We start from the raw sequence: 22,698 nt of genomic DNA on the forward strand, positions 1-22,698 counted from the left end.
TACACCAGCCTCAGACCCCTCCTGCTATCCTGGATTCACAATCTGCTGATTTATTATTCAATGGTGTGAACATCGACCGCGATGAGATATTTCAGCATTGATCAATATCTCTGCTGTCTATTCCAAATCACATCCTGCAGAACGTTAAAGTACGCACCCCCGGCTTCAGTGTAATCTTCATGTCAGAAATACATGACAGAGCCCACGCTGTGTGTTTGCATCACACACACGCAGTGCAGGAAACATGCCCCTGTTTTGAGTGATGAGAGGTGGACCGATGCTGCAGATGCATGTGTGTGTGTGTGTGTGTGCAAGTTAAAGTCATTCCCCTAACACAGTTTTTATTTGGGTTTCTTACCTGAATTGTTCTGCGGTTCTGCTCTCCTGTCTGCGAGGACGCTCAGTATGTGCCTCATCTCCTCCCGGCAGCTAGGTGTGTTTTGCTCTCGGTCTGCTTCTCTGTCTGGGCTGGATACAGCCCAGCATACATATGGGACTCGAGATGACATCACAGCAGCAGACTCTCTCCCTCTTTCTCAGATAAGAACAGGTCAAGTCTCTCTGGCAGTCGAGATGATGCTTAAATCTGTATTAACTCTGTTAGAACTTAATAAATGGTCCAGTATTTTTGTTGTTGTATTGTACTGTATAAAAAATGGTACAGCCCATTCCACTACCAAGGCCCAACTGTCCCCTGAATAGGGCCGGAAGTTTATTAACTTCTTTTGAAAAATGGCCCATCTTGCTATGTTAATGAATGTGATAAAAAAAAATCCCGCTCCCTTATACAGATCAGTACCAAAATTGAATGGGTTCTTACATGAGCTTTATCGGATCCTTCCACCAAGTTTCTCGGAAATCTGTAAAATTATTTTTATGTACTCTTGGTTATAAACATACCATCTAACAGACAAATGGACAGGGATGAAAATATAACACAAGGTTATCATTTAAGGTTTAAAAATCTACACAGGGCAGAATATTCAGTTTATTAGGACTAGTATGGATAGATTCACCCTCTTGAGACCACAGGGCAAATATAAGCTACTTAGCAATATAAGGATCTTACATGTCAGTAAATGTTGTACTCTATTGGTGAATATTCCACAACATAACTGCAGCAAATCAAATTATTGGAGATAAATTACATTTAAAGAATGATCCTGGGGCTTTTGGGGCCCATAGGAACAAGGCCCTGCATATGTCCTTATCCTGGGTGGTGCTCCAAAAAGAGAGCTTGATTGGCATGGCAGATATATACCCAATATTTTAAAATGATTAGTAGTCTCTTATAGTTCCCTGCAGATTTAGATGAGAAGATCAGTACTTCTTTCACATGTAGTAGTAAATGTGGAACTAAAGTTGGCTGGCCTAGCATAAATGCTGTAAACAAAGGGAAACAGCTATTACGACTCTTTCAGAAAGTTTCCACAATTTGTTTTTTATACAGACAGAAACAAAAATAGGTCTCTCAGTTTTGGACAGAACCAGGTTTATAGTTTCCCTGTTTACACTCGCTATGCTCGGTTAACTGGTTCCCGGCTCCAGCATCAGATTTACCAAACATGATACCGGCATTGAGTATCTTATCTGATTATTTGTGCGACAGCGTATAAACATCTAAAGACGACAGGAGGGCCCCTAAAAAAAGTTTATTTTCTTTATTCCTCCATTTTCGCTTTTTGTATCTAGTTCTTTTTCAACAAAGTAAAGAAAAAAAAACTACCAAGTCAAAGATCAGGCAATTTTAATAATTTAACCAGTCATGATTAATTACATCAGTTACACAGACATTAAGACATCCCATTGAATTGAGGTCAACCACTTAAATCCCATGTTGTTTGAAAGCCTCACCGATATCATGACCACAACTACCACACACTCTGTGAGGATGAGAACACGAGCCAGTGAAACCCTGTTGTGCTGTGTGCACGCCTGATTCTACTCTGTCCAACCACAGAGATGTCTGAACCTTCCAGCGCAATGGAAATCCCACACGCATAGCTACGTGCCGTAACACAGGTAAACACACTCACAGGTGGGAAAAGTAATTACCATTCGACACTTCGTAACACTGCAACATAATAAGCTGCGTCGCCCCAGGTTTTACTGCCAGCCCTGTTGATAGCTGTCCAGTATCTCTGATGAGCGCGAAGGCGAAGATTGCACAAAGATTTGTATTTTCTTTTTCATTGCACCTATTCTCACAGAAGGTATCCACCCGTCACACACATATACCCACAGTATTCATATTATCATTGTAGATATAGTTTGGACATGTGGGGAGAGACAAAAGATCAAACTTAAGACAAATAAATATTTTTTGTGATTAAGATTCATTGACAGAACATGGACAGATGTTTGACATTTTCAGGAGAAATTAACAATATTAATGAAGCGGCTTTCCAATCATCTTTTCAAGTATTTTGGTCCTCGGTAATTCAAAGATTCAAAGTCTGTGGTTGAGCCTCTGTCTGAGGCTCAACCACAGACTTTGGGTTGTTCTGTGACATCTGTGTATTCAAAGTCCTCACCTGAGATGTCCGGGAGATGGTCCGAACGTTCGCCCTGCTGCCCAGATTAATGCTAGCTGGGCTGCAACACAGCCGTCAGCTTTAAACTCAAAGCGCGTCTGATCAATGTTTTATAATAGTGGAATCGAACGTATAATCTGACAGGGGTCGCTTCGAGGGATGAACACAATTGACACCTGAATATAAATTTACCCGCAGCTTCAATGGGCTTCATTCTCATCACTCTCATGGCATTATATTTCTCTTAGGAGTTGGTGGAGACCAAAAACAGAGCTAAAAGAGCGGTAATGTTGGACCAGCATTTGCCATTTGGCCACGACTCCAAATGGTAACGTTGCTCTGTAAAAGCTGGATTTATAACTTGAATGGTGATGTGTGTCTGGTTTGAGAGCCCAGCTGAACCATTTAATTCAGCTGACAGTTAAATTTAGTATTTGGATTGTTACCAGTGTTCGCCACACCCGTGCTTTTTCTGCTATGACAAGTCAAAAAATCTGCGGTGGAAAGTCTATTAAAACACCTCAAATATTTTGATTCACACCTGCTTGGATATACTGCCACAGGGATGTTCTTTTAATTGGCTTCTGATAATGATCCTTATCTGCTGAGCTTGTGGAGATTTTATCAGATTCAATATGTTACACAAGTCTGTTCTGTCCCCTGAATTAAGTAGTTTTATGCAATAATACATTTTATGGTTTATGGTTATAGACCTGAGGCTCATCAAACCAAAAAAAGTGAATAAGCCTATCATTTCCACAATATCAAGCTATTTCCTTACAACTTCTACATCTTTTTACACCTCTGAGCTCATGTCTACATTGTTCAAATTGAATGTTCGTGCTCAATGTCGCCTCTTTTGAATATGAGATTAATTTGCACAGGGTGAAATAGCTTTCTTTCTTACAGAAGTGAATTGCATTCACGTAAGAAAAACATGTTGGTGGCATTTTCTTGTAACTATGGCTACTGTTTATCATAAATACAATTTACGATCTGATAATTACATGAAAAGATTCCATGATTACGAGAAGCTGGTCTCCTAATTAGAGAAATGACTCAAAGGTAATTAATCTTTACGTTTTTTGATGAAAACAAGATTGTATGGCAATTTGCTTCCTTATGTAACACTGGATGTACTGACAGCTTCCTGTGAATTTATCTGATACTGAAGATATCGTAAAACCAGATGACTCAAAAGTCCTGAGGCCAACTAGTGGCAACTGATTTCTTAAAATTACGAGTTTGGAAATGTATGACATCTTTCCTAATAATACGAGACAGATTAGTCATAGCTTGACTTACTAGCCCACATTATGAGACATTTTTTAATTTCTTTTGCGAATGCAATGCACTTCTGTACTTTCTAGAGTTAAGGTGAATGAAGATTTAATGAGGCCATAAACACAAATATAAGGTTATAAATTAAGGGACAAAAATTTATTCAGGGCAGAATATTTAGATTTTCCTCCCTGGTATAGATGGATTTACCCTCTTAGGGCCACGGGTCAAATTTAAGCCACTGAGCAACAAATGGATTCTTACATGTCAAAAAATATTGTGCTTTATTGGTGAATATTCCCGAACAAAATTGCAGAAAATCAAATACTACAGATGATAAATTACATTTAAACAACATTGATTCTTTGGGCTTTTAAGGCCCATTTGAATAAGGTTTTTTTTGTCCAGTTTGTGACAAAGTTTTGGTCCCTAGCATAGGTGGGGCTCCAAAGAGAGCTTGATTGGCAATGGTAGATATATACCCAATATTTTAAGATTAGTAGTCTCTTCTATAGTTTCCTGCAGGGTTAGATGAGGGGATCAGTACTTCTTTCACATGTAGTAGTAAATGTGGAACTAAAGTTGGTTAGCTTAGCATAAATGCTGTAAACAAAGGGAAACAGCTAGCACGACTCTTTCAAATAGCTTCCACACTCTGTTTTTAAACTTCTTTGTGCGACAGCGTATAAACATCTAAAGACGACAGGAGTGCCCCCCCAAAAATTACAAGAAAATATTCCAAAATTACAAGAAACTGGTCTCGTAATTAAGACAAATGGGTCAAAATTGAAATAATAATTGTGTTTTTTGATGAAAACCAGATTAAATAGCAATTTGCTTCCTTATCTAACACAATTTACAAGTCTTGAGCCCACTCCTGCACACTGATGAACAGAAATTACGTGTTTGGAAATGTATGACATCTTTCCTAATAATTACGAGATAGTTTAGTCATAACTTCATTTACTAACCCACAATTATGAGAAGCCTTTTTATTTATTTTGTGAATGCAGTACACTTCTGTACTTTCTTGTGTGAAGGTGGATGAAGATTTACTGAGGACTCCGAACGCAAACAGATGTTTTCACTTTATGTGGCTGAGACCCGCTAAGGCTGAAGCCGAGCAGAGCTATGCGGGGAATTCATATGAAGTCACCAAGACCTGTGCAAGTGCATTGTGGGTGTGGAAGGGCTTGAAGGCACTGTGTTCCAAGGTAGAGTGGCTGTACTGCAGATCATCAGTTTTTACTTCATCGTATCCTTTATCTTTCAGGTTATAGTTCAGATTTAATTCTTCTAATTCTGCAACAAAATCAGTGGATCAAAAGTGAAATAATTTGACCACTGTATCACGTGAATACTGCATGGCAGCTAAAGTACTATTATGTACAATGTGAATTCTCATATTTACCCATCTTTCACTTTTGTATATCAAATAGTCTTGTGTTAATTTTGACTGGTAATTTCTCAATAGCAGCATTTGTCCAAGTGGATCTCTGACTTCTAGAGGTTTTTGTTTTAGTTTAAGATTTCAAAATTGGTACTTAAGTACATATGGAACATGGAAAGGCAAAGTTTTATCTGACTACATGATTGATGGATTTTATTTTCCATGGGTCACAAGGCAAGCATGTGATTTATCTACAGTGATACAGTGGAGGACCAGGTTAATTTAACTTGACTTGGACTGACTCAACATTTCTCCCAGATTTTACTTTAGTTTGAATGTATTCTAGCACTGATTAGACAATCTACTCAATGTGTAGTGAATGAAGATGTCAGATTAGAACATACTTGCTGCCAGTAACTGTTGGGAGAGGCTAGAACTGTCGCAAATTATGTAAAAATGTACAACACATAACATAAGAAACATTAAAGGTGTAAGATTTGCTCGAAACTAAGCTCTGTGATTTGGGGATCCTCGTGTTTCTTCACTTGCTCTTTGGATGGACGTGTCTTTACAACAGAATCTTGAATAAGGAAACCATGGTGTGTTACACAGTGAAAACAGGTGTATTTTTACACGGAATAGTCAAATGCAGAATCAGCAGTGATAAATTGGAGACGCATAAATACTTTACAGAGCAAAAACCTTCTAGTAAACAACCCCCTTCCACAGGAAACAGCTTCATTCGTCTGATAAAGTGGAAACAATATATGTTCAACAATAAATAAATATATTTGACAAAAAAAAATAGTACCATAAATTACCTCACCGCTTTTACAGGTATGAGTTTGTGCATGTTGTGCTAATTATTTTGTGAGATTATTTCTCTCATCTCACTTAATACTGCCCCCTCTTGGTTTAAATGGACACTGCATTCCTGGTCAATTTGGATTTATATCCTCTAATAGTGTTAATCACGCCGCAATAAATCCTTCAACCTCATTGTGTAAACTCACTATCAGAGAAGCCTGTTATAGACGTTCTCTTTACACTCCTTCGTTATTGCACCAGATACATAATTTTCTTTCTGCAATCTCTCTTTCTTAAATCAGTCTTTTAATAAATTTGGTATTTCTCCACTGTAGTGTTTTAAACGATATCTACATGTTGCTAAGTTTGATTTCTGGATAGTACTGATATAAACTGAATAGAAATAGTCAATATTTCCATACTTTTGAACAATTCAATTTGTTATTGTCCCGCCAAACCACTGGTGTCAGTGAAATATCCTTACTGGTCCAAAAGGTGGAGTTTGCAGTTGCATGAATTTTGAAGCTGTTCAAATATAAATGACCCTAAATATGTGTTTTTAGACTCCATTCATGCAAACAAACCCACTGTGGTATTTTACCTTTAAGACTCCATTAACCTGGTCATTTCGCTGGCTGAAACAAACAGAAGTCTTTCATTCCTGAGGGCTCAGTGTTTGTCTACTTAAGGTTGGAGGTGCAAGAGTAGGATTTATGCAATATCTCTCACGTTCCTATGCAACTAGTAAACAGGCAAACAACATAAAGCTTGTTAACGTCTACTGGTTGTTGCTGTTTCCGACGACTAGAGGAGGAGTCATGAAAAACCAGAACATCCCGCTGCAGCTCTGTCCTCCTCGTCGTTGTGGCTCACGACGCCGGCGGCTGTCGGCCCACCACCGCCAGCTGAGCAGTACATGACGCCTATAGTCGCTATACAGCAGCCACTGAAACACCATAGCTACCACACACAGCCAGGGATGCTGATACGATTATTACGACACCTTTTTAACATCGAGGATCGGAGTTGTCCAATAAATAAACTATGTGATAGTTAAGTGCCTTTATCACCTCCCTGCGACACACAGACTCGGCGTAATATGTTGCTACATTTACAAAGTGCTCACAGCAAGGCTTCTTCACCAGGGTGCAAATTCCTCAGCGTCTTGTGAGGGCAGGAGTGAAACGGGGAATCAGAAGACCTGGGGATAAGTGAGAGTTGAGAAACAGGTTGAGAACAAAACAGACCTTTCATGTGCCCTCAGCTCGCACAGTCAAGATTTAATTTATAGCTGTTTATCAACTGGATATTCCTCCTCTATTATTCTTGGCCTGATCTTGTAGATATCGCGCTCTCTGCAGGCCAGAGAGGAATCTCTGAGCTCATGCAGCTGACTTTAACAAAGTGGGTGGAAATGATGCAGGTTCCAGGACTGTCTGCACGCTCCAGGACCACTGCTTCCAGTGAAATGTTACACATTACCCATAGTACATTAAAACGTGTGATTGTGTGCAGGTATGTGTGTATGCAGTCAGTGCCAAGATAGCACTTACTGCAGGGTTGCCCGTTTAAGAAAAGGTTCCAACCTCTCTTTATATCTCAAAGTGCTCTGGTCTCTGCCTCGATTTTCCTCTCGCCGTGGAGGCTCTCGGGGCCGGCAGGGGCCACCGTCTGTCTCACCGCGATCTCAGGGCCGCCGCCATAAATACCCAACAGGTACTGCCACGTCCCCTCTGAGATCTGACCATAGTCTGCACCTGAGGAGAGAAACATGTTCAAAACATTTAAAGAACCACCTGTTTTGTGACGTTTCCACCTTTTCAGCCTCCGTGATCGATGCTGAGGTTTACCTTGCTTTAGTTGTATGTGTCCGCTCTTCATGACGCCGATTTTACTGTTGTCGATGGGACCAGGCGGCTCTGAAACCAAAACAAAATATCATGTCAAATGTGTTGTAACTAACAAAAGACAAACAACCTAAATGTGTGTAGCTGCGGGATCATACCATTGTCTTTGCCCTTCACAAAGTTCTCCCACTCTCGAAACCACTGCATGCTGATACACAGGATCACTGTCGGAGCCTCTTCAGCCTGGAACTCTTTGTTCAGCTGCAGGAAAACAGTGAAAACTGCTCATCAACACCCAAAACAAAGTATACTGACATATTTGCGCAATAGGTTAAAAAAAGAAATACAAGCCGTCACCTTGATGAAGGTGTCGATTTCCATTTTCCTGCGTTTAGCCAGAGCTTCGATCTCCACCTGGCAGATGGCACACATGTACAGGTGGTTGACTGCGGGGCCGCCTCCGAAACTGCACACACACAAACACACACAAACATTTAGCAGAAAGGCACGACAACAGACCGCTTGACTCAAATTAATAAAGCGTGAGAGTAAGCACCCGATGAAAACGCACAACTGAATATCTGGCCCTGTTGGAGCCTTTGCATCTGTCCTGAGAGATTCGATCGCAAGTCGACAGTGTTAAGTCTGTCTGTTCAGACCTGGTATCAGAAGGCCTCCTGAATGTTACTCCTGTGACCACATGTCATAGGATTTCACCTCCTCGCTCTATATGCAAATAGTCATGAATTTCATTGGTGTTCGCCAACAGCAAATGATTTAATCCAGTCTGAGTTTATCCTGTGTGTGTGTGTGTGTGTGTGTGTGTGCGTACAAGCGAGCAAGAGATAGAAAGAGGGAGAGAAAAAGAGCGAGACAGGAGGGGCTGAATGAATCAATGGGCTGCAGATCTACAATGAAGCAAGATTTGACTACTGTTAGAAAATTGTGAGTCATTATTAGTTGGTCAGTGCTGTTATTGTGGCTACAGACAAATCGAAGTATGGACACTGAGAATGTGTTTAAACCGTGGCAGGTCAGAGGGCGTCAGCTGAGTGGGCCGTCCTTCATATGTGGCCCAGGAAACCCAGACAACCTCAGAATATGGTCTGAGTGATCAGATCTCGGGACACATTCAGGTGTGTTCAGACCTGAACTTGGCACTGACAACTTGTAATCTGATCACTCAGGACGGATCTTACAACCAGATCTGAACTCGGTCATTGTTTTACAGGTTTTCTCTTCATTTTGACGATTTCTAATCAATGTTTCATCAGTAACTTTGTGGTAAAGATTCATAAGTTCAGTTTGAAGTGTGTTCTTTTAAAGAAAAAAGTTTAAAATGTATAATACTGTTACATATGTCTGCAGCGGTGATAAAACGAGTATCGTGTTAATCAGATTGAAATAGACGATCTCATCATTTTGACATTTTTGTATGCTCCAACTTGGTGGTATTCCAGCTGACAGCTGAAATCTTACTGGTCTTCACGACATATTGTGAAAAAAGAGGAGTCAGATTTATAATCTTCACTTTAAAAGTTTGGATAGATTTAAAGCCTCATTAACTGATATCTCATCTTTAAATTCCCAAAAGCATTTGAAATAAAAGTTTTTTCACACCGAGAATTTTGGAGTGTTCAAGTATTTGACCACCGGGAACTTGTGTCCATGCAAGTGGGTAAAACCAATTCGAAACAACTTTAAAGCATTATGCAATCAAGTCAAATATAAAAGTATGAATCTCCAATTAAAAAAAACACCAGTTTAAGGAAAATAACATTTTACAATAACAGAAAGCTAAATAACAGTTGCAATCTAAACATTATTTAGCTGACAAATATATATAGTTTGCGCTTTAGTTTCACTTTATTGAAATGTATGTACAACTCTCAAACAAATTCCTTTGATGCATTTTGTCGTTCACTAAAATGGTAGCATGCTGCAATATTTACCTGTTGTAAAGGTACTCCCACACATTCTGAGGAACTATCACAACCAGGTCGTCAATGTAGTTGTATTTATTAGGAGGGATCCCTGGACAGAGAAAAACAATTTTCAGAGTTAGGGGATGAATCAATGACTTTTTTCCTGGTCTGTAAATGGAGACCAGAGAGAACGCTCACGCCAACAGTGCATTTTTATTCCTTCTACAAAAATCCCCTGCCTCGTCCCAGCTGTCTTGTTAAACAGTGATGTCTATAACTTACAAAACCAATAAAGCAATGAGGGATTGTTTCCAGTCAAGACATAAAAACCAGCCAATAACTCTACGAATCCAAAAGAAACAACCAGTGAGGTAGTTTGGTTTAGATTATTGAGGGAATAACACAACTGAGTGCTTTGTCTTTCGGGTAGAGAACAATAATTATCTGTCCTGGAAGCTGAAACATCAAGAGAAGCCAGAAATTTCCCTTAAAAAATGTCCACCTGTGCACAATCTGTGGGACTGGGGGCGACTTACGATCCTTTTCCACTGGTCGACAAATACACTAACACCCACTGACACCAGTTTTTTGTCCTAGATGGGAATAAACACAATCGGGCTTCACTCCCAGGTCAAATTACTCTGCAGAGGACACAGGATTTATCTGGCTTCCTGTGATGGAAACATGGATACCCAGTTGAACGCGTTAATATCTTTTTGTCCTTCTTTATTTTGGTAGTCTGGAGGTTGACACTGTAACTGTACGGTAATACTGAATAAAAGGAAATATCTGCCAACATCTAAAGTCTGAACTGGGAACATGTCGGTCACAACTACAGCCCATTTGCAAACCCTTCAAAGATGTAAAAGCTTAATTTAAACTTTACTTAGTCAAAATTAAATGTGAATAGTAATTTGTGTGGGATATTAAACCAGTTTCCATTCCTAACACACAGGAGACAGACAGCTGCAGGACCTGTTAGCTTAGCACACAGGCGGGGAAGTGTGAAGAGGCTGAAAGTAAATGCTTCCTCATCGCAAGTCGGAGGCTTGTTAAAACAAACAGTGGCTTGTTTTCTTTTCTGTGATGTGTGGAGCAGACGGATTCACAGTTGTTTCAAGTCACCTTTGACGGAGCCAGAAAGTAGAACAAGTAATGTGACCTATTTCTTTTCCTGCTGGGTAACCTGTCAAGTAACATAATTACTGTTATTGTGACTAACGGATTTATCGTACTTGCTTTGTGCCCGTTTGTCAGTTGTTTTCTCAGACTTGACAAACATCCACCGAACTGTTTTCACAGAGCTGAAGTTTATCAATAAAAAGCAGTGGCGTTTAATAAACATGCACTGTAAGCCTGTTTTGTCAGTGTGTTAAGGCAGGATTAGGATGACAGAAAAGATCTTGAAGAGAAAAGACACAACCAGCCGCTCACCGCCATGCTGACAGAGAAACGTGTGGTTGCTGATGGGGCCTGGTTCGGCGAAGGTGTTGAACTTGTTAAGCCATTCCCTGGAGATGTAAAACTGCAGCAGGCTGGGCTCCTTCATGTTGGCCAGAGCCACCACCTTCTGCCGCTCTCTCACCGACTCCTCGCTGCTCTTCCTGCACGTGTCGAGAAATGAATTCAGTCAGAGTGGATTCAGGGTAAATGTCCCGTTCAGACCTGGTTTTATCATCCGTCCTGAGGGATCCGATCACCAGTGGTCTGTTCCCACCAGCGTTAAAATGCATCCTTGAAGGCTCCTTCAAACGAGCCCGACAAACGTGTCCTTCTCCACAACGGAGGCTCCGGCGGGGGGGGAACCGTACCGGCCCAACCTGCCCCATGATTAATTGTGCTTCATTGTGTGTATGTGTTGGTGTGAGAAAAGTCTGAGGGCAAAACGTATGCAAAAGTCAAATCAGACATGAAGACACGCTTTACTCTGCAAAGTTGGGTTCTTTCTTTGAAGTATTTTCTTTGCCATACCTGATATTTGTTACTTTTGTTGTAATTTATACATGTGAGTGTGCATTTGTGAGATAGGCCTCAGTTGTTTTTGGTAATGGGGGTAGTAAGTGAGGTGAAAAAGTCTAAAGAATTTGTATTTAAATGCAAGTACTCATCAGAGCAGCAAACAGTAATCAACCAAATAACTTTCTCCTTCATAGCTCTGTTGCTAAACAATGGGTGTAAGGGCGGGGCAAACAGGTAACCCAATAAGAGGACCAGACCAACTCATTTCGGTTTAGCCGACGCGGTCTACACTGCCAATCAAGGCTGTAGCCGATGTGGACTGTGTAGACCAAGTCCTTCAAAGGATGCGGCTTCTGACTCGAGACACAGATAGTGTGTGCATGTACTGGCACGAAAAAGAGAGAGAGAAATAAAGAGAAAGAGGTAGAGCGGAATCAGGAGGATGAAAGAATGCCGAGGCTATGAAGAAAGAAAAAGCATCTGTCATTATATCGTATGTGTTGAACAGTGTTATTGTGGCAGTGGCAACAAACAAATCAATATATGGACACTGAGAAGCTTAAAAATAGGTTTGAACTGTAGCAGGTCAGAGGACGTCAGCTGAGTGGGCCGTCTTTTAAATATGGCCACATGTGTCCCAGGCCAGATCGGATCTCAGGGGACATTTGGTGCGTTCAGACCTGGACCTAGTGCTGACAAGTTGTCATCAGATCACTCAGGAGAGATGGTATTACCAGGTCTCTAATCACAGGGTCTCCCGATGCTCACCTGTAGAACAGCACATAGGCCTCTGCATTCTGCACCACCGTCTCATGGACCTCTGTGACATACTGATCGTCGAACTCATACCACTGTCCATTAATCACATTCTGACAGTAAGCTATGTAGTGTCCACCTGCAGAAAACGGGGCAAGAGAGGAGAAGAGTAAAGAAAGACCCTGCACAGATAAAAACCAAAGCGGATTAAGATCAAGCATATGTCAAGCCTATGTGCTTTATCTGTGGTAAAGAAAGCTACGCGTACTTCCTGCCGTGCCGTGGTGACAAATGACTGACAGCAGATCGTAAGTGGTGACTTGAGATGGACTCTCTTTCGCCAGGAAGGGTTGCATGTCGAGGCCCTCCAATGGGAAGGACACGTGACTGTTGATCTTGAACGAGTACATGACCTCGTGCCGGAAGCGTTTCAGGTGAATGCACAGAATCTGCAAACGGAGACAAAGTAACGCGGGAACAAAAACAGTCAGGAATTCTTTGTGACCTCGAACGAGAGAGAGATATGATAAAATGAAGAAGAAGAAAATCCCTACCTCTGGAAGTCGCAGCACTTTGCAATATTTGACACCGTTTCTCAACCTGTGGAAAACAACAGACCATGTAAATGATTGTAAATGAAAAGTGCCCTTGTTGTTAAGGTCTCAATGTTTTTTTTTACTACACACACTCACTTTTTACACCTCTCACAGCTGTACATGTTGTCCCCTGAGAAAATAATGAATGGTAATGTTAATTCTGACAGTTTCCTCAAAATCATACATTATTATAGAATAGTTTATATTGATGTTTACCTTTGAGTTCATCTGCAGCAAAGAAGGCAGCGAGGCAGTCCTCTAGTGTCACCATGGGCCCCCAGAACCAAGTGGGGATACACGAGACTACAAACCTGTTCAAATACAAACACATGTAGCGTATATAAATATATAGCCCCAGGGCGTCCTCACTGTGTATCATGACAGCGATCATATTGACAATACGACCTCCTCATGGGTCAGCATTATGTAGTAATTAATATGCCATGTTGCCTGGACTGATAAGGCTGATGGGATAAGTAGGACTGAACCAGAGTGAAGTTGTGGGTTTGAAACCAAAACATCTAGCTCGAGGGCACGAAAAAACAGTCTAACCGCAGAGGAGATTATTTTTCTTGTCTGCATTTGTTTGATTGAAAGCAGGATTACGGAAAAAAAGATGGTGGTGGAGCATGAGGAAGAACACGTTCCATTTTGGAGCAGATCCTGATCAAGGGCAGATCCAGGAATTTTTCTATCACTTTCTACTAACATTGTGAGATTTGACATAAGTACCATTTTTGTTGATTCCTCAGGTAGTAATTCATCTTGATGAAAAGGAGGCTGGTATTTATTACTGTGTAAGATTTGAGGCAGATCGGAATAAAATTACAGATCCAGTGAATATAAATATGGTTTCATAAGGAGACTGTTGGGCCTTGGCAGAGGGAAACACTCTATTGAGTCCCATTCTAGTTCTCTATTAATTTCATTATTGATATTAAATGTGTAAGCAGAAGAGTTTTACTGTTAATATTATTATTGTTGTTATTATAATATTATTATCTTGTTATTATGTATACTGTAATCCCATTTTCTTATTTCAGATGTATAATAATAATAACATTTATCTCATTTTGTTATTTTCATTTATTATCAATCTATGATGTGGGTGGGATGGTATGGGAGGGGACGTGGGGATATACAGTGGTTGTTGTAAAGCTTTTTTTCTGTCTCCCCCTTTTGACAAGTAACTACTACAATAGATCAGACTCAAAGAAATAAATAGTATAAATAAGAGCAGCACTAAAGTCCAGGACGGACATTAATCATCATGTTTATTAACTGCCCACATTACCCAGGAGCTGAAGAACTGCAGCACTGACACTGCTACTTCCACAGAGGCATTTGCTCCTCATAACCGGGCAGCCCAGAATACTGCAGTGCCTCAGAAAACACTGAACTCACAGAGGGAAACACTGTTGTGATGAAGCTTTTCATATTTGATTTCTGGGAACTGCTGGAATATGAGAAAAGGGCTCATGCCAAAGCCAAAGCTTGTCTCTGCGTGCCTCCTGCTATCTATGACGACAAAAGAAGCAGACACTGTCCAGGTATGTGCAAACTAACAGATTTTTTCCGGAGATACCCATCATTAAAAGGTATGGTACCTCCACCAGATCTAACGCACTATCTCGACATTCCTGGATCCGCTCCAGCATCTTAACATTTCCAACATCTTTCTTGGGTAATGTCCCACCCCTGCACACAATTACCCCTGGAAATCGGTGCAGTAGTTTTTGCATTATCCTGCAAAATAACAAAGAAACAGTGAACAAAACATGAACTGCTTGATTTTAACTCTACTTTCAAAACCCTCTACAGTGCTTGAAAATGCAACGTCATTCCTGTTGGGTCATCTGATGACTCAGCACTCTCAATCTTGTCTGGAAGCACTGGATCAATCACTTTCAAAGCCCTGCTCCTTCTACTTAATCACTGAGAGCAATCAGTCCCGGCCCGAGTCTCAGACCTCCTGCAGGCTGGTAATGAGCAGCAGGATTGCCAATTTAATCTAAGGAAAGGTGAAGGGACTAAGCTCGGACAACTCAAGTACAAGTAAGCACCCTGCTGCAAAACTCAGGTTCCACGTCAAGTCCTGATCAGATTGAAGGGTGGTTTATTAAAAGAAACACATCTGACGTCATATCTTCATTTGCCAAATCCAGGAGAAGTGCTGCAAGCAAAATCAAGGACAGCTCTACAAGCCCTTGCATGCATCATGTGTGGAGCATCACACGTGGCAGCTCTTGTGCCTTTAAGTGTGTCCTCCACCACCTCACATAGTCTTATTAACACTGAGTCAAGATTCCACTTGTCAGAACCCTGCAGACAAAGTAGAAAGTATAAATCATACAGTGTCAGACTAATGCACAACAACTCCATGCTAATTAACTCCACCAAGGAGGCTGTGTTTGAATAGATGTATTTGTTATTGAGCTAGATTATGCAAAAACAACTGGATATTAAAGTTTGGTGCGGATCAGGGAATTTTTTTTTACATTGCGACTTTGAGTGATTTTTGAGGTTTTCACCACATTTCTCAGGGAACAATTAATTGGATCTGCAATGAACAAAACTGATATTTACATATTTAAATAATTTGGTGCAATATGTATACAATTTGAATTTAGGGGGAAATGCCCGACCGCATCGGCTAAACATGCTCCACTGACCGTCGTATGGAGTCCATGATGAAGGTGACCCAGCCCTGCGAGCCATAGGTGTCGGGACACACCCCCGTCTTGACCGGAAGGTTTTGGTGGATGGACGAGTGGAGTTTGGCCAAATCCTCTTTACCAGGAATAGGTAGGGACAAGTCTTGGAAGGTTTCCACTGTGTTAGACACCTGTCATTCATTCAGAGATGTGGTTTACACAGCATGTCCTAATAGGAGCAATGCATTTATGTACAATAAACAATTCAATTAAATGTAACTCATTCACTTTAATCACTAAAATCGTGTACTAAGGACTGTATAATTACACATGGCGTAGTTTTGTCGCCACCAGATACATAGCAGAAGTAATATAGTGTGGTGATGGGAGTAGCTTCCCCTGGTGTTTAAACATGGGAAGCACAGCTCACCCTGTCACAGGTTAAACACTGGACCAGACTGAGGATAGAGCCATCGAAGATGTCGGAGATCACACTGCGATAGTGGGACTGTTTCTTCTTCCTGGCACTGAGCAGCAGCTGAGCTGGAAGACCCGTCACAGCAGGGAGGGGCGGACTTAGTAAGGTTGACATTATTTGACTGGGACCAGCTGACAAAGTGCTTAAAACAAAGGCAAGCAACAGAAAGACTGTGTATATTATTACTACGTGATAGGAAACCACTTATCTTCTGTATTCACCTTCAACTCATTATTCATCATAATTATTAACTTTTTATCTAAGCTCTACTCTTACTGGCAGTTTTAATCACTTTATCATGTTTATATTGTATTTTCACTCTTGTATCATTTCAAACATTCTTACTCTTTCGTTTGTGCTCTAATGTTCTACAAATTGCTTTTTTTCCAAATTGTTTGACCACAACGCTTCATTTTTAACTTGTAAAGCACCTTGTGTTGTGAAAGATGCCACATTATCATTCTCATAGTTATACAGTCTGGTATTCATAAACTCTTGTGTGTAATTTGAAGACAATCGATCCGCTGAGTCCAAAACTGCTATGTTGTGGATCACATTTGCTGCCTTGACTCTCAAAAGTCTCTCACGGCTGCCAATATGTGTATCACAGAAACTCACATATGGAACTGTGTACATATATCCATATAGATATTCAAAGCAGAGCTGTGTCTATCGGACCCCAGGACGTTTCCTCACCTTTTTTGAACGAGTACAGTGGTCCTGCAGAGCGGTGCGGGCTGGAGCGAGGTGGACTGGAGGACAGTTTGGTGTGCAGCTCCTGAAGTGTCCGCACAGGACTGCAGGGAGTGGACTGCGGCTGGGCCATGGACGCTTCATTGTCTGGCTCTACAAAAGGTGTCAGATGAATATAATATATCATATCCTCAAGTCAAATGTGAGCGCGGCTTTGTAAAGTTTAGTTTGTACACAATCGGATTCTTATACCTGAGGTGTTGCTGCTCGGGGCTTGCACTTGCGGAGTGTTTAACGTCTGGTTGTTCTCTTGGTTTTGAACCTCAGCGCTCGGCGTCCCCTCCTCCTCCCCCGTCTCAGGAACCTCCTCCACAGCCGCTGTATCCACATCAGCGTCCTCGTCCATCTCTTGCGAGCCTCCACGGAGGGACGAGCCGGACACCCTTCGTTCCTTCAGCCTCTCCTTCTCCGAGATGGACCCGCCGGGACTGACGCCGGCCTCCGGCAGCCTGACCCCGTCGCACTCGTCCTGCACGAGCAGCTCCCCTTCACAGTTACCTCCTCCCTCCCCCCGGTCGCTGCTGGAGCCAGAGTCGCAAGACAGGAAGTCGTCCTCCGACGGGGAGCGGTCGCCGTCTCTTCTGTCCTCCCCGTCGCCTTCTTCGCCGCTCATGCTGCACTCCGTCAGAGGCTCCTTCAGCTCCTCGTGTAGCTGGTCCATCAGACAGCGCAGGAACTCCTGAGTGTCCTGCAGCAAGACAAGCACGGGACATTAAGTCAACAGGAGGATGTATAACAAGGCTACTGTACATACACAGAGACAGGAGTTTAGCAGAGAATAGGAATGAGTAACAGATAAATGTCTGTACACTTGATCTCATAACAGGCTGATTGAATTAGAAATATGCAAAAAATAATACTAAAGTGAAACATTGTTCAAGAGATACACTTTTAAGGGCTTAAATACTGTTAGTACACATTTTAGTTGGTCATGGAAAGAACATGGGGACATTTTGACCTGTTATCCCAATAACATTGATAACATTGTATTTGTCTATCAGTGGATATCTTAAGACACCTTTTAATCTATATTTGTCCAAATAATGAGGTCATTAAGTTTTTTCCTATGCTATTTATCAATAGAGGCCTCATTTACGATTAAAGTATATTTTTTATACCAATGTGAATATCCATAATAGCACTATCCATTAGTAATTTATGCTATAAGAGGAAATATTCACACAGGGCTCCACACGGCAGATAAACATTTCTAGATCCACAAAAGGCCCAAACCCTCTAGAATTCCTGATAATACATTATGCAGACCTTAGTGCACATTTATGCACTTAGGAATGATAACATTAAGTGTAGCTCTCTGATGAATTAACAATAAGAACATCCTAACCAACAGCCTTTGTGTTATCTTTACAATTACATCCCCGACTTGTTAATAACACAGAAAGTGAATGAACCAGTTACAGCCTGCACTGACTGGACTCTCTTTAATGGCTGCTATCATTTCTATGAATCACTCGGTGTTACTGTCCGACTTTTCCTTAAAGATTCAATTGTTTTTCCAACATACTCCGTAAGAGGCTTTGCATAGTGTTGTTATGTCATTATTACAGAAGAAATAGGACTTTGTCTATCCTTAATTCAACAGAGACAACACCCCTTCAAACATGCAAACAAGTAAACAACGCAAGTCGAACCTTTTGGTGACAAGAACAAACATTTCAGTCATTTTAGGTCAATGTGCGAGCAGCAAACGGGTTCACAGTTTAAAAACAAAAGACGAGACAGTGTTAAGATGTTGAGTGTGACCAGGTGTAGTTACCTGCTGGGTGCTTGCCCCTACCTGCTGAGCGTAACCACGAAACATGGGGTTTACGAGTTTGATGCCATGAGACAGACTGGTGGGGACTACATAGCTGGGCCTGAGAGCGAAGCAGCCATGAGAGACGGTATATTACAGATCATTTCATGTGAATGATTGAATGACAGATAACAGTCTCAGTGGATAGCCGTTGTTCCTGCCACTTTAAAAAGAGCGTGATTCTTACCGTTTTTTATGCCAGAGCTCTGAGATGAGTTTCTGGTAGCTCTTACAGAGAGCAGGCTTCTTGTCGGTGCGGACAAGTCCACTGCAGTCCAGGAAGAACTGAGTGAGAGGAGGACTGGCGAGGGAACAGAAGGAAAACATGAATGAATAGAAACATAGAAAGGGAGACCTACATCCGTGGTAATGAGAGGAAGTGACCTCACCAGTTGGACAGGGCCTGGAGGGCTGCATTCATGTAGCAAGAGTTTCCAATATTTTTCATTCCTGTCAAGCCTACAAACAACAGCAATGGCAAAGGTGTTAGGCAGTTAGATATTAACCCCAGATTCTAGGGGGACAGCTAAATATAATTATGACTTGTGGTCTGGATTAAAGAGAACAATGTGGTGGCTATTCAAATAAATGTAATTATGACATATGGCAGCTATGACCTAAAGATGTAGACTATTGTTTAGGGGGACAAAATTATGACAACAGATTTGCTGTACCTCTGGGTTTCAGCTCATCCTCCTCTGACTCCGAACCCTCGTCTTCTGCCACAGCGATTGGAACGGCTTTCAGTGGGTGACCTACTGGCTGAGGAGGTGCTTCCTGGGAAAACGATTAAAAAGATACTATAATTATGAAGGTGAGTAAAAGAAAAAAATCAGGTTGTGTGAATATGAAAAAGCGCCAGCAGAACAGGGACAGAAACCACATGAGGTGATGTGACCTCGTGGGAGTCGTACCTGCTCCGTGGCTTTGCAGTGGTGGGGAGCAGGGGCGGGCCTGTGCTCCAGAAACACCTCCCGCTCGCAAACGTAACACCAGATTCTGAACGTGGTCAGGTTCACCGTCAGATTGTGCCGTTTAGCCTGAAGGAAACACGCACGTACGATCATATAGCAGAATCTTCCGACCTTAGTACTTTGCCATATTGACCAGCGGCACAGGTGTTTGTTACCTGTGCGTGCAGGGTGCTGTGGTCAGAGTAGGACTCTCCACAACCAACGTAAGGGCAATCATTCTGCAGAGGAAAAACATATTAGAATCAGAATCTCATGGCTTTTGAATTCTCTCCTCTACCTGTATATCTATCTGAATATGCATCTTAAAAAAAATTATAATAATACTTCCTTTATCGTCATTAATTATTAAGCAAACACCTGGCCCCCCCTATCTGAAATGTGTTAGTAATGTTGCAGCAGAAGTTACCTCCGCCAAGGAGGTTATGCTTTCATCTGCTTTTCTTTGTTAGTTTGCACAATTATGCAAAAACTACTGGATGAATTACCACGGAATTTTGTGGAAGGATGCAGTATGAGTCGGGGAAGATTTTTCCCAGATCAGAGGGCAGATGTTGTTGTTTTTTCTAAACGTTTTGGTTGATTTCCCAAAGAAACTATGTGTGAATCTTGATGGGAAAATTCAGATATATTAGACGGGTTGGTGATGTCGGTGAGTGTGTACATTTTGGTTCGGATCAAAATGAAACTCCTGATCTAGTGGATTTTAAATATTCTTATAGGAGGGTATTCTTTCCCAGCAGTTGTAGGAAGCAAATAGCCTGCAACTACCACCAATGAGTAGCTGAGACAATGTCAATGGTTTTGAGATGCGTGGATATCAGATCTGTGAGTTTCTTGAGATATAATTCATAGATCTTGAGAGAAAACTACACTCAGAGGACTGACGTCTCTGGGGGAGGTATCCACCGACTGCCATTCTAGTTGCACTGGCAATCGCCATCGTCTGTCTGACAAGGTGCACCAGCTAAACCGACAATCAGCTTTTGAAAGGATAAATTCAAACCATTCAGAAGAGGATGCAGGACTTGACGTTACCTGCAGACAGGCCCACAGGTTCGGGCCACCCGCTCCACACGACTGGCAGGTCCCCTGCAGCAATAGAAAGAGAACACGGGCAGATAAGAATAGAATATGTTATTATAAGTGCACACACACAAACCAGAATGCTTAACGCTGTAGATGCATAAACAAAAACAACTCCAGCTTACATGGTTGCTCTTAAGTGTATGTGGCTGCACTGTGCATCTGTGACATTGTGCACTATTGTGTTGACAGTAAATGAATGAAAACCCACCTTGGACTTCTGGAGCAGGTCGTCTTTGGTTACCTCCCCTATGGAGTCCAGGTGGGGACAAATGTCTTGCTCAGCCATAGCTATTCCCTCTCTGCTAATATGACAGGGCAGTAATAACAATGCTGTAGTGACTCTAGGAGTCAAGGCGTTGTAGCTAATGCTAATCTCGTGATGTCAACACAAATTAGCGAGACACCTCGTGCCCTTCATCTCTAGCTCACAACATGAAGATGGCATAGAGCGTTCATCTTTTTCCACGGTAGCAGCACAACAAAGTCCCCACACACAGACTGTGACAGCTCTGCAGAGGGGAAGGCCCCACGGTGGGTTCGATCTCAGCAGCAGCCGGGAGCGACTCGTGTTTACCGAAGACGAGCAGCGATCACCGCAAGCTCTTCATTCCGCCGCCACACGAGCCATGCCGGCCGCGGATCGGATGCTAGCGAGGAACCGACGAGCTGAGCCGAGAGGGAACGCGAAAGCTCCGGCCCACCATCCCCAAACAACTCCCCCCTCCCATCCACAGCAGCACGGCACGGCACAGCACGGCGCGACGCAAGGCTGGAGGAGGAGAAACGAACGTCAGCGTCACAGATCCAGCCCACTACCAATAACAGAGCCAAGGGAGAAATCCATCTTACTAATTATACATCTGTTTATAATGTGCTACGTACAGATAGATAGATAGATAGATAGATAGATAGATAGATAGATAGATAGATAGATAGATAGATAGATAGATAGATAGATAGATAGATAGATAGATAGATAGATAGATAGATAGAAAGATGTTTACGGAAGTGACGCTTTATTGTGCATCGTTCAAACTGGTCCCCAGGGCTTTAAGAGCGGCGAACTATATTAAATGCAACAGACGTATAACACAAATTTGAAAGCATGTTACCGTAAGTGACAGGATATATATGCAGCAATAGTAGATGACTTCATTACAAACAAATTATAAATGTGTAACCAGATAAACATAGAGCAAACGGAGATTACTTTTTTTAATATATTAAAAAAAACATTGGAAGTAAGACTATGAGAAGCTAATTGAACAATAGATGTTTAAATAGATTAAAATACGAGTATATAAAAGTGTATTGTGTACTGAATACACTTACAATTAATTTATTGTGTAGATGATAACAGGATATTACAGTACTTACAATGTATAACTATAAATGCAGTATGCCAAGAATTATTCAGACCACATTGGAAAAATACTCCATTACAGGATAAAATCATCTGTTTACATTTGTCTTATTTTAATGAAGTAAAATTACAAACTTCTTGTTATTTTGAGTGATTATTATAATTTGTTTGTACTCACGTGACATGAAAAGACTGTTAATAAAGATGTCTTCATTTGTAAAGAGCATTTCACTGTTGTATCTATTTCATGCAGTTTGATAGTTATAGTTAATTATAAGCACCAGGAGAGGGTTTCTGCAAAACGTTGTAAATAAACACATATGTAGTATGCTTTATAATATTCTTTATATTTACAATAGTGACAACTATTTTAAAAGGTGATGGCAATGTTTAACCTTTTAAAACGTTATTCAACATTGAATAGCACGGAGACATGAAAACAAATATAAAGTTTAGCCATCAGAACACAGGGAAATGAT

General features: G+C 41.4%; 1 protein-coding gene across 3 annotated transcripts; it reads right to left on the reverse strand.

Annotated features, from left to right (window-relative positions):
* Positions 1–1,730: 1,730 nt before the first annotated feature.
* Positions 1,731–21,545, reverse strand: usp20 (ubiquitin specific peptidase 20). 3 transcript variants are annotated; one of them, XM_053410989.1, is made up of 24 exons: positions 21,065–21,545; positions 20,806–20,859; positions 19,926–19,988; positions 19,711–19,836; positions 19,471–19,573; positions 19,186–19,255; positions 18,984–19,097; positions 18,779–18,857; positions 17,173–17,668; positions 16,924–17,073; positions 16,180–16,292; positions 15,768–15,940; positions 13,312–13,406; positions 13,192–13,225; positions 13,054–13,099; positions 12,768–12,948; positions 12,512–12,638; positions 11,219–11,388; positions 9,812–9,893; positions 8,217–8,325; positions 8,018–8,120; positions 7,863–7,931; positions 7,599–7,769; positions 1,731–7,213 (listed from the first exon to the last, which is right to left on the reverse strand). In XM_053410989.1, exons 1-23 carry the CDS (start codon positions 21,140–21,142, stop codon positions 7,612–7,614), a joined length of 2,793 nt encoding a protein of 930 aa, XP_053266964.1. In that variant the 5' UTR covers positions 21,143–21,545; the 3' UTR covers positions 1,731–7,213; positions 7,599–7,611. The 3 variants fall into 3 exon arrangements, with proteins under 3 accessions (XP_053266964.1, XP_053266962.1, XP_053266963.1); XM_053410987.1 differs by having other exon boundaries at positions 18,758–18,857; XM_053410988.1 differs by having other exon boundaries at positions 7,566–7,769; positions 18,758–18,857.
* Positions 21,546–22,698: the final 1,153 nt, after the last annotated feature.

The sequence above is a fragment of the Pleuronectes platessa genome, chromosome 19, assembly GCF_947347685.1.
Source record: "Pleuronectes platessa chromosome 19, fPlePla1.1, whole genome shotgun sequence".
Taxonomy (NCBI): domain Eukaryota; kingdom Metazoa; phylum Chordata; class Actinopteri; order Pleuronectiformes; family Pleuronectidae; genus Pleuronectes; species Pleuronectes platessa.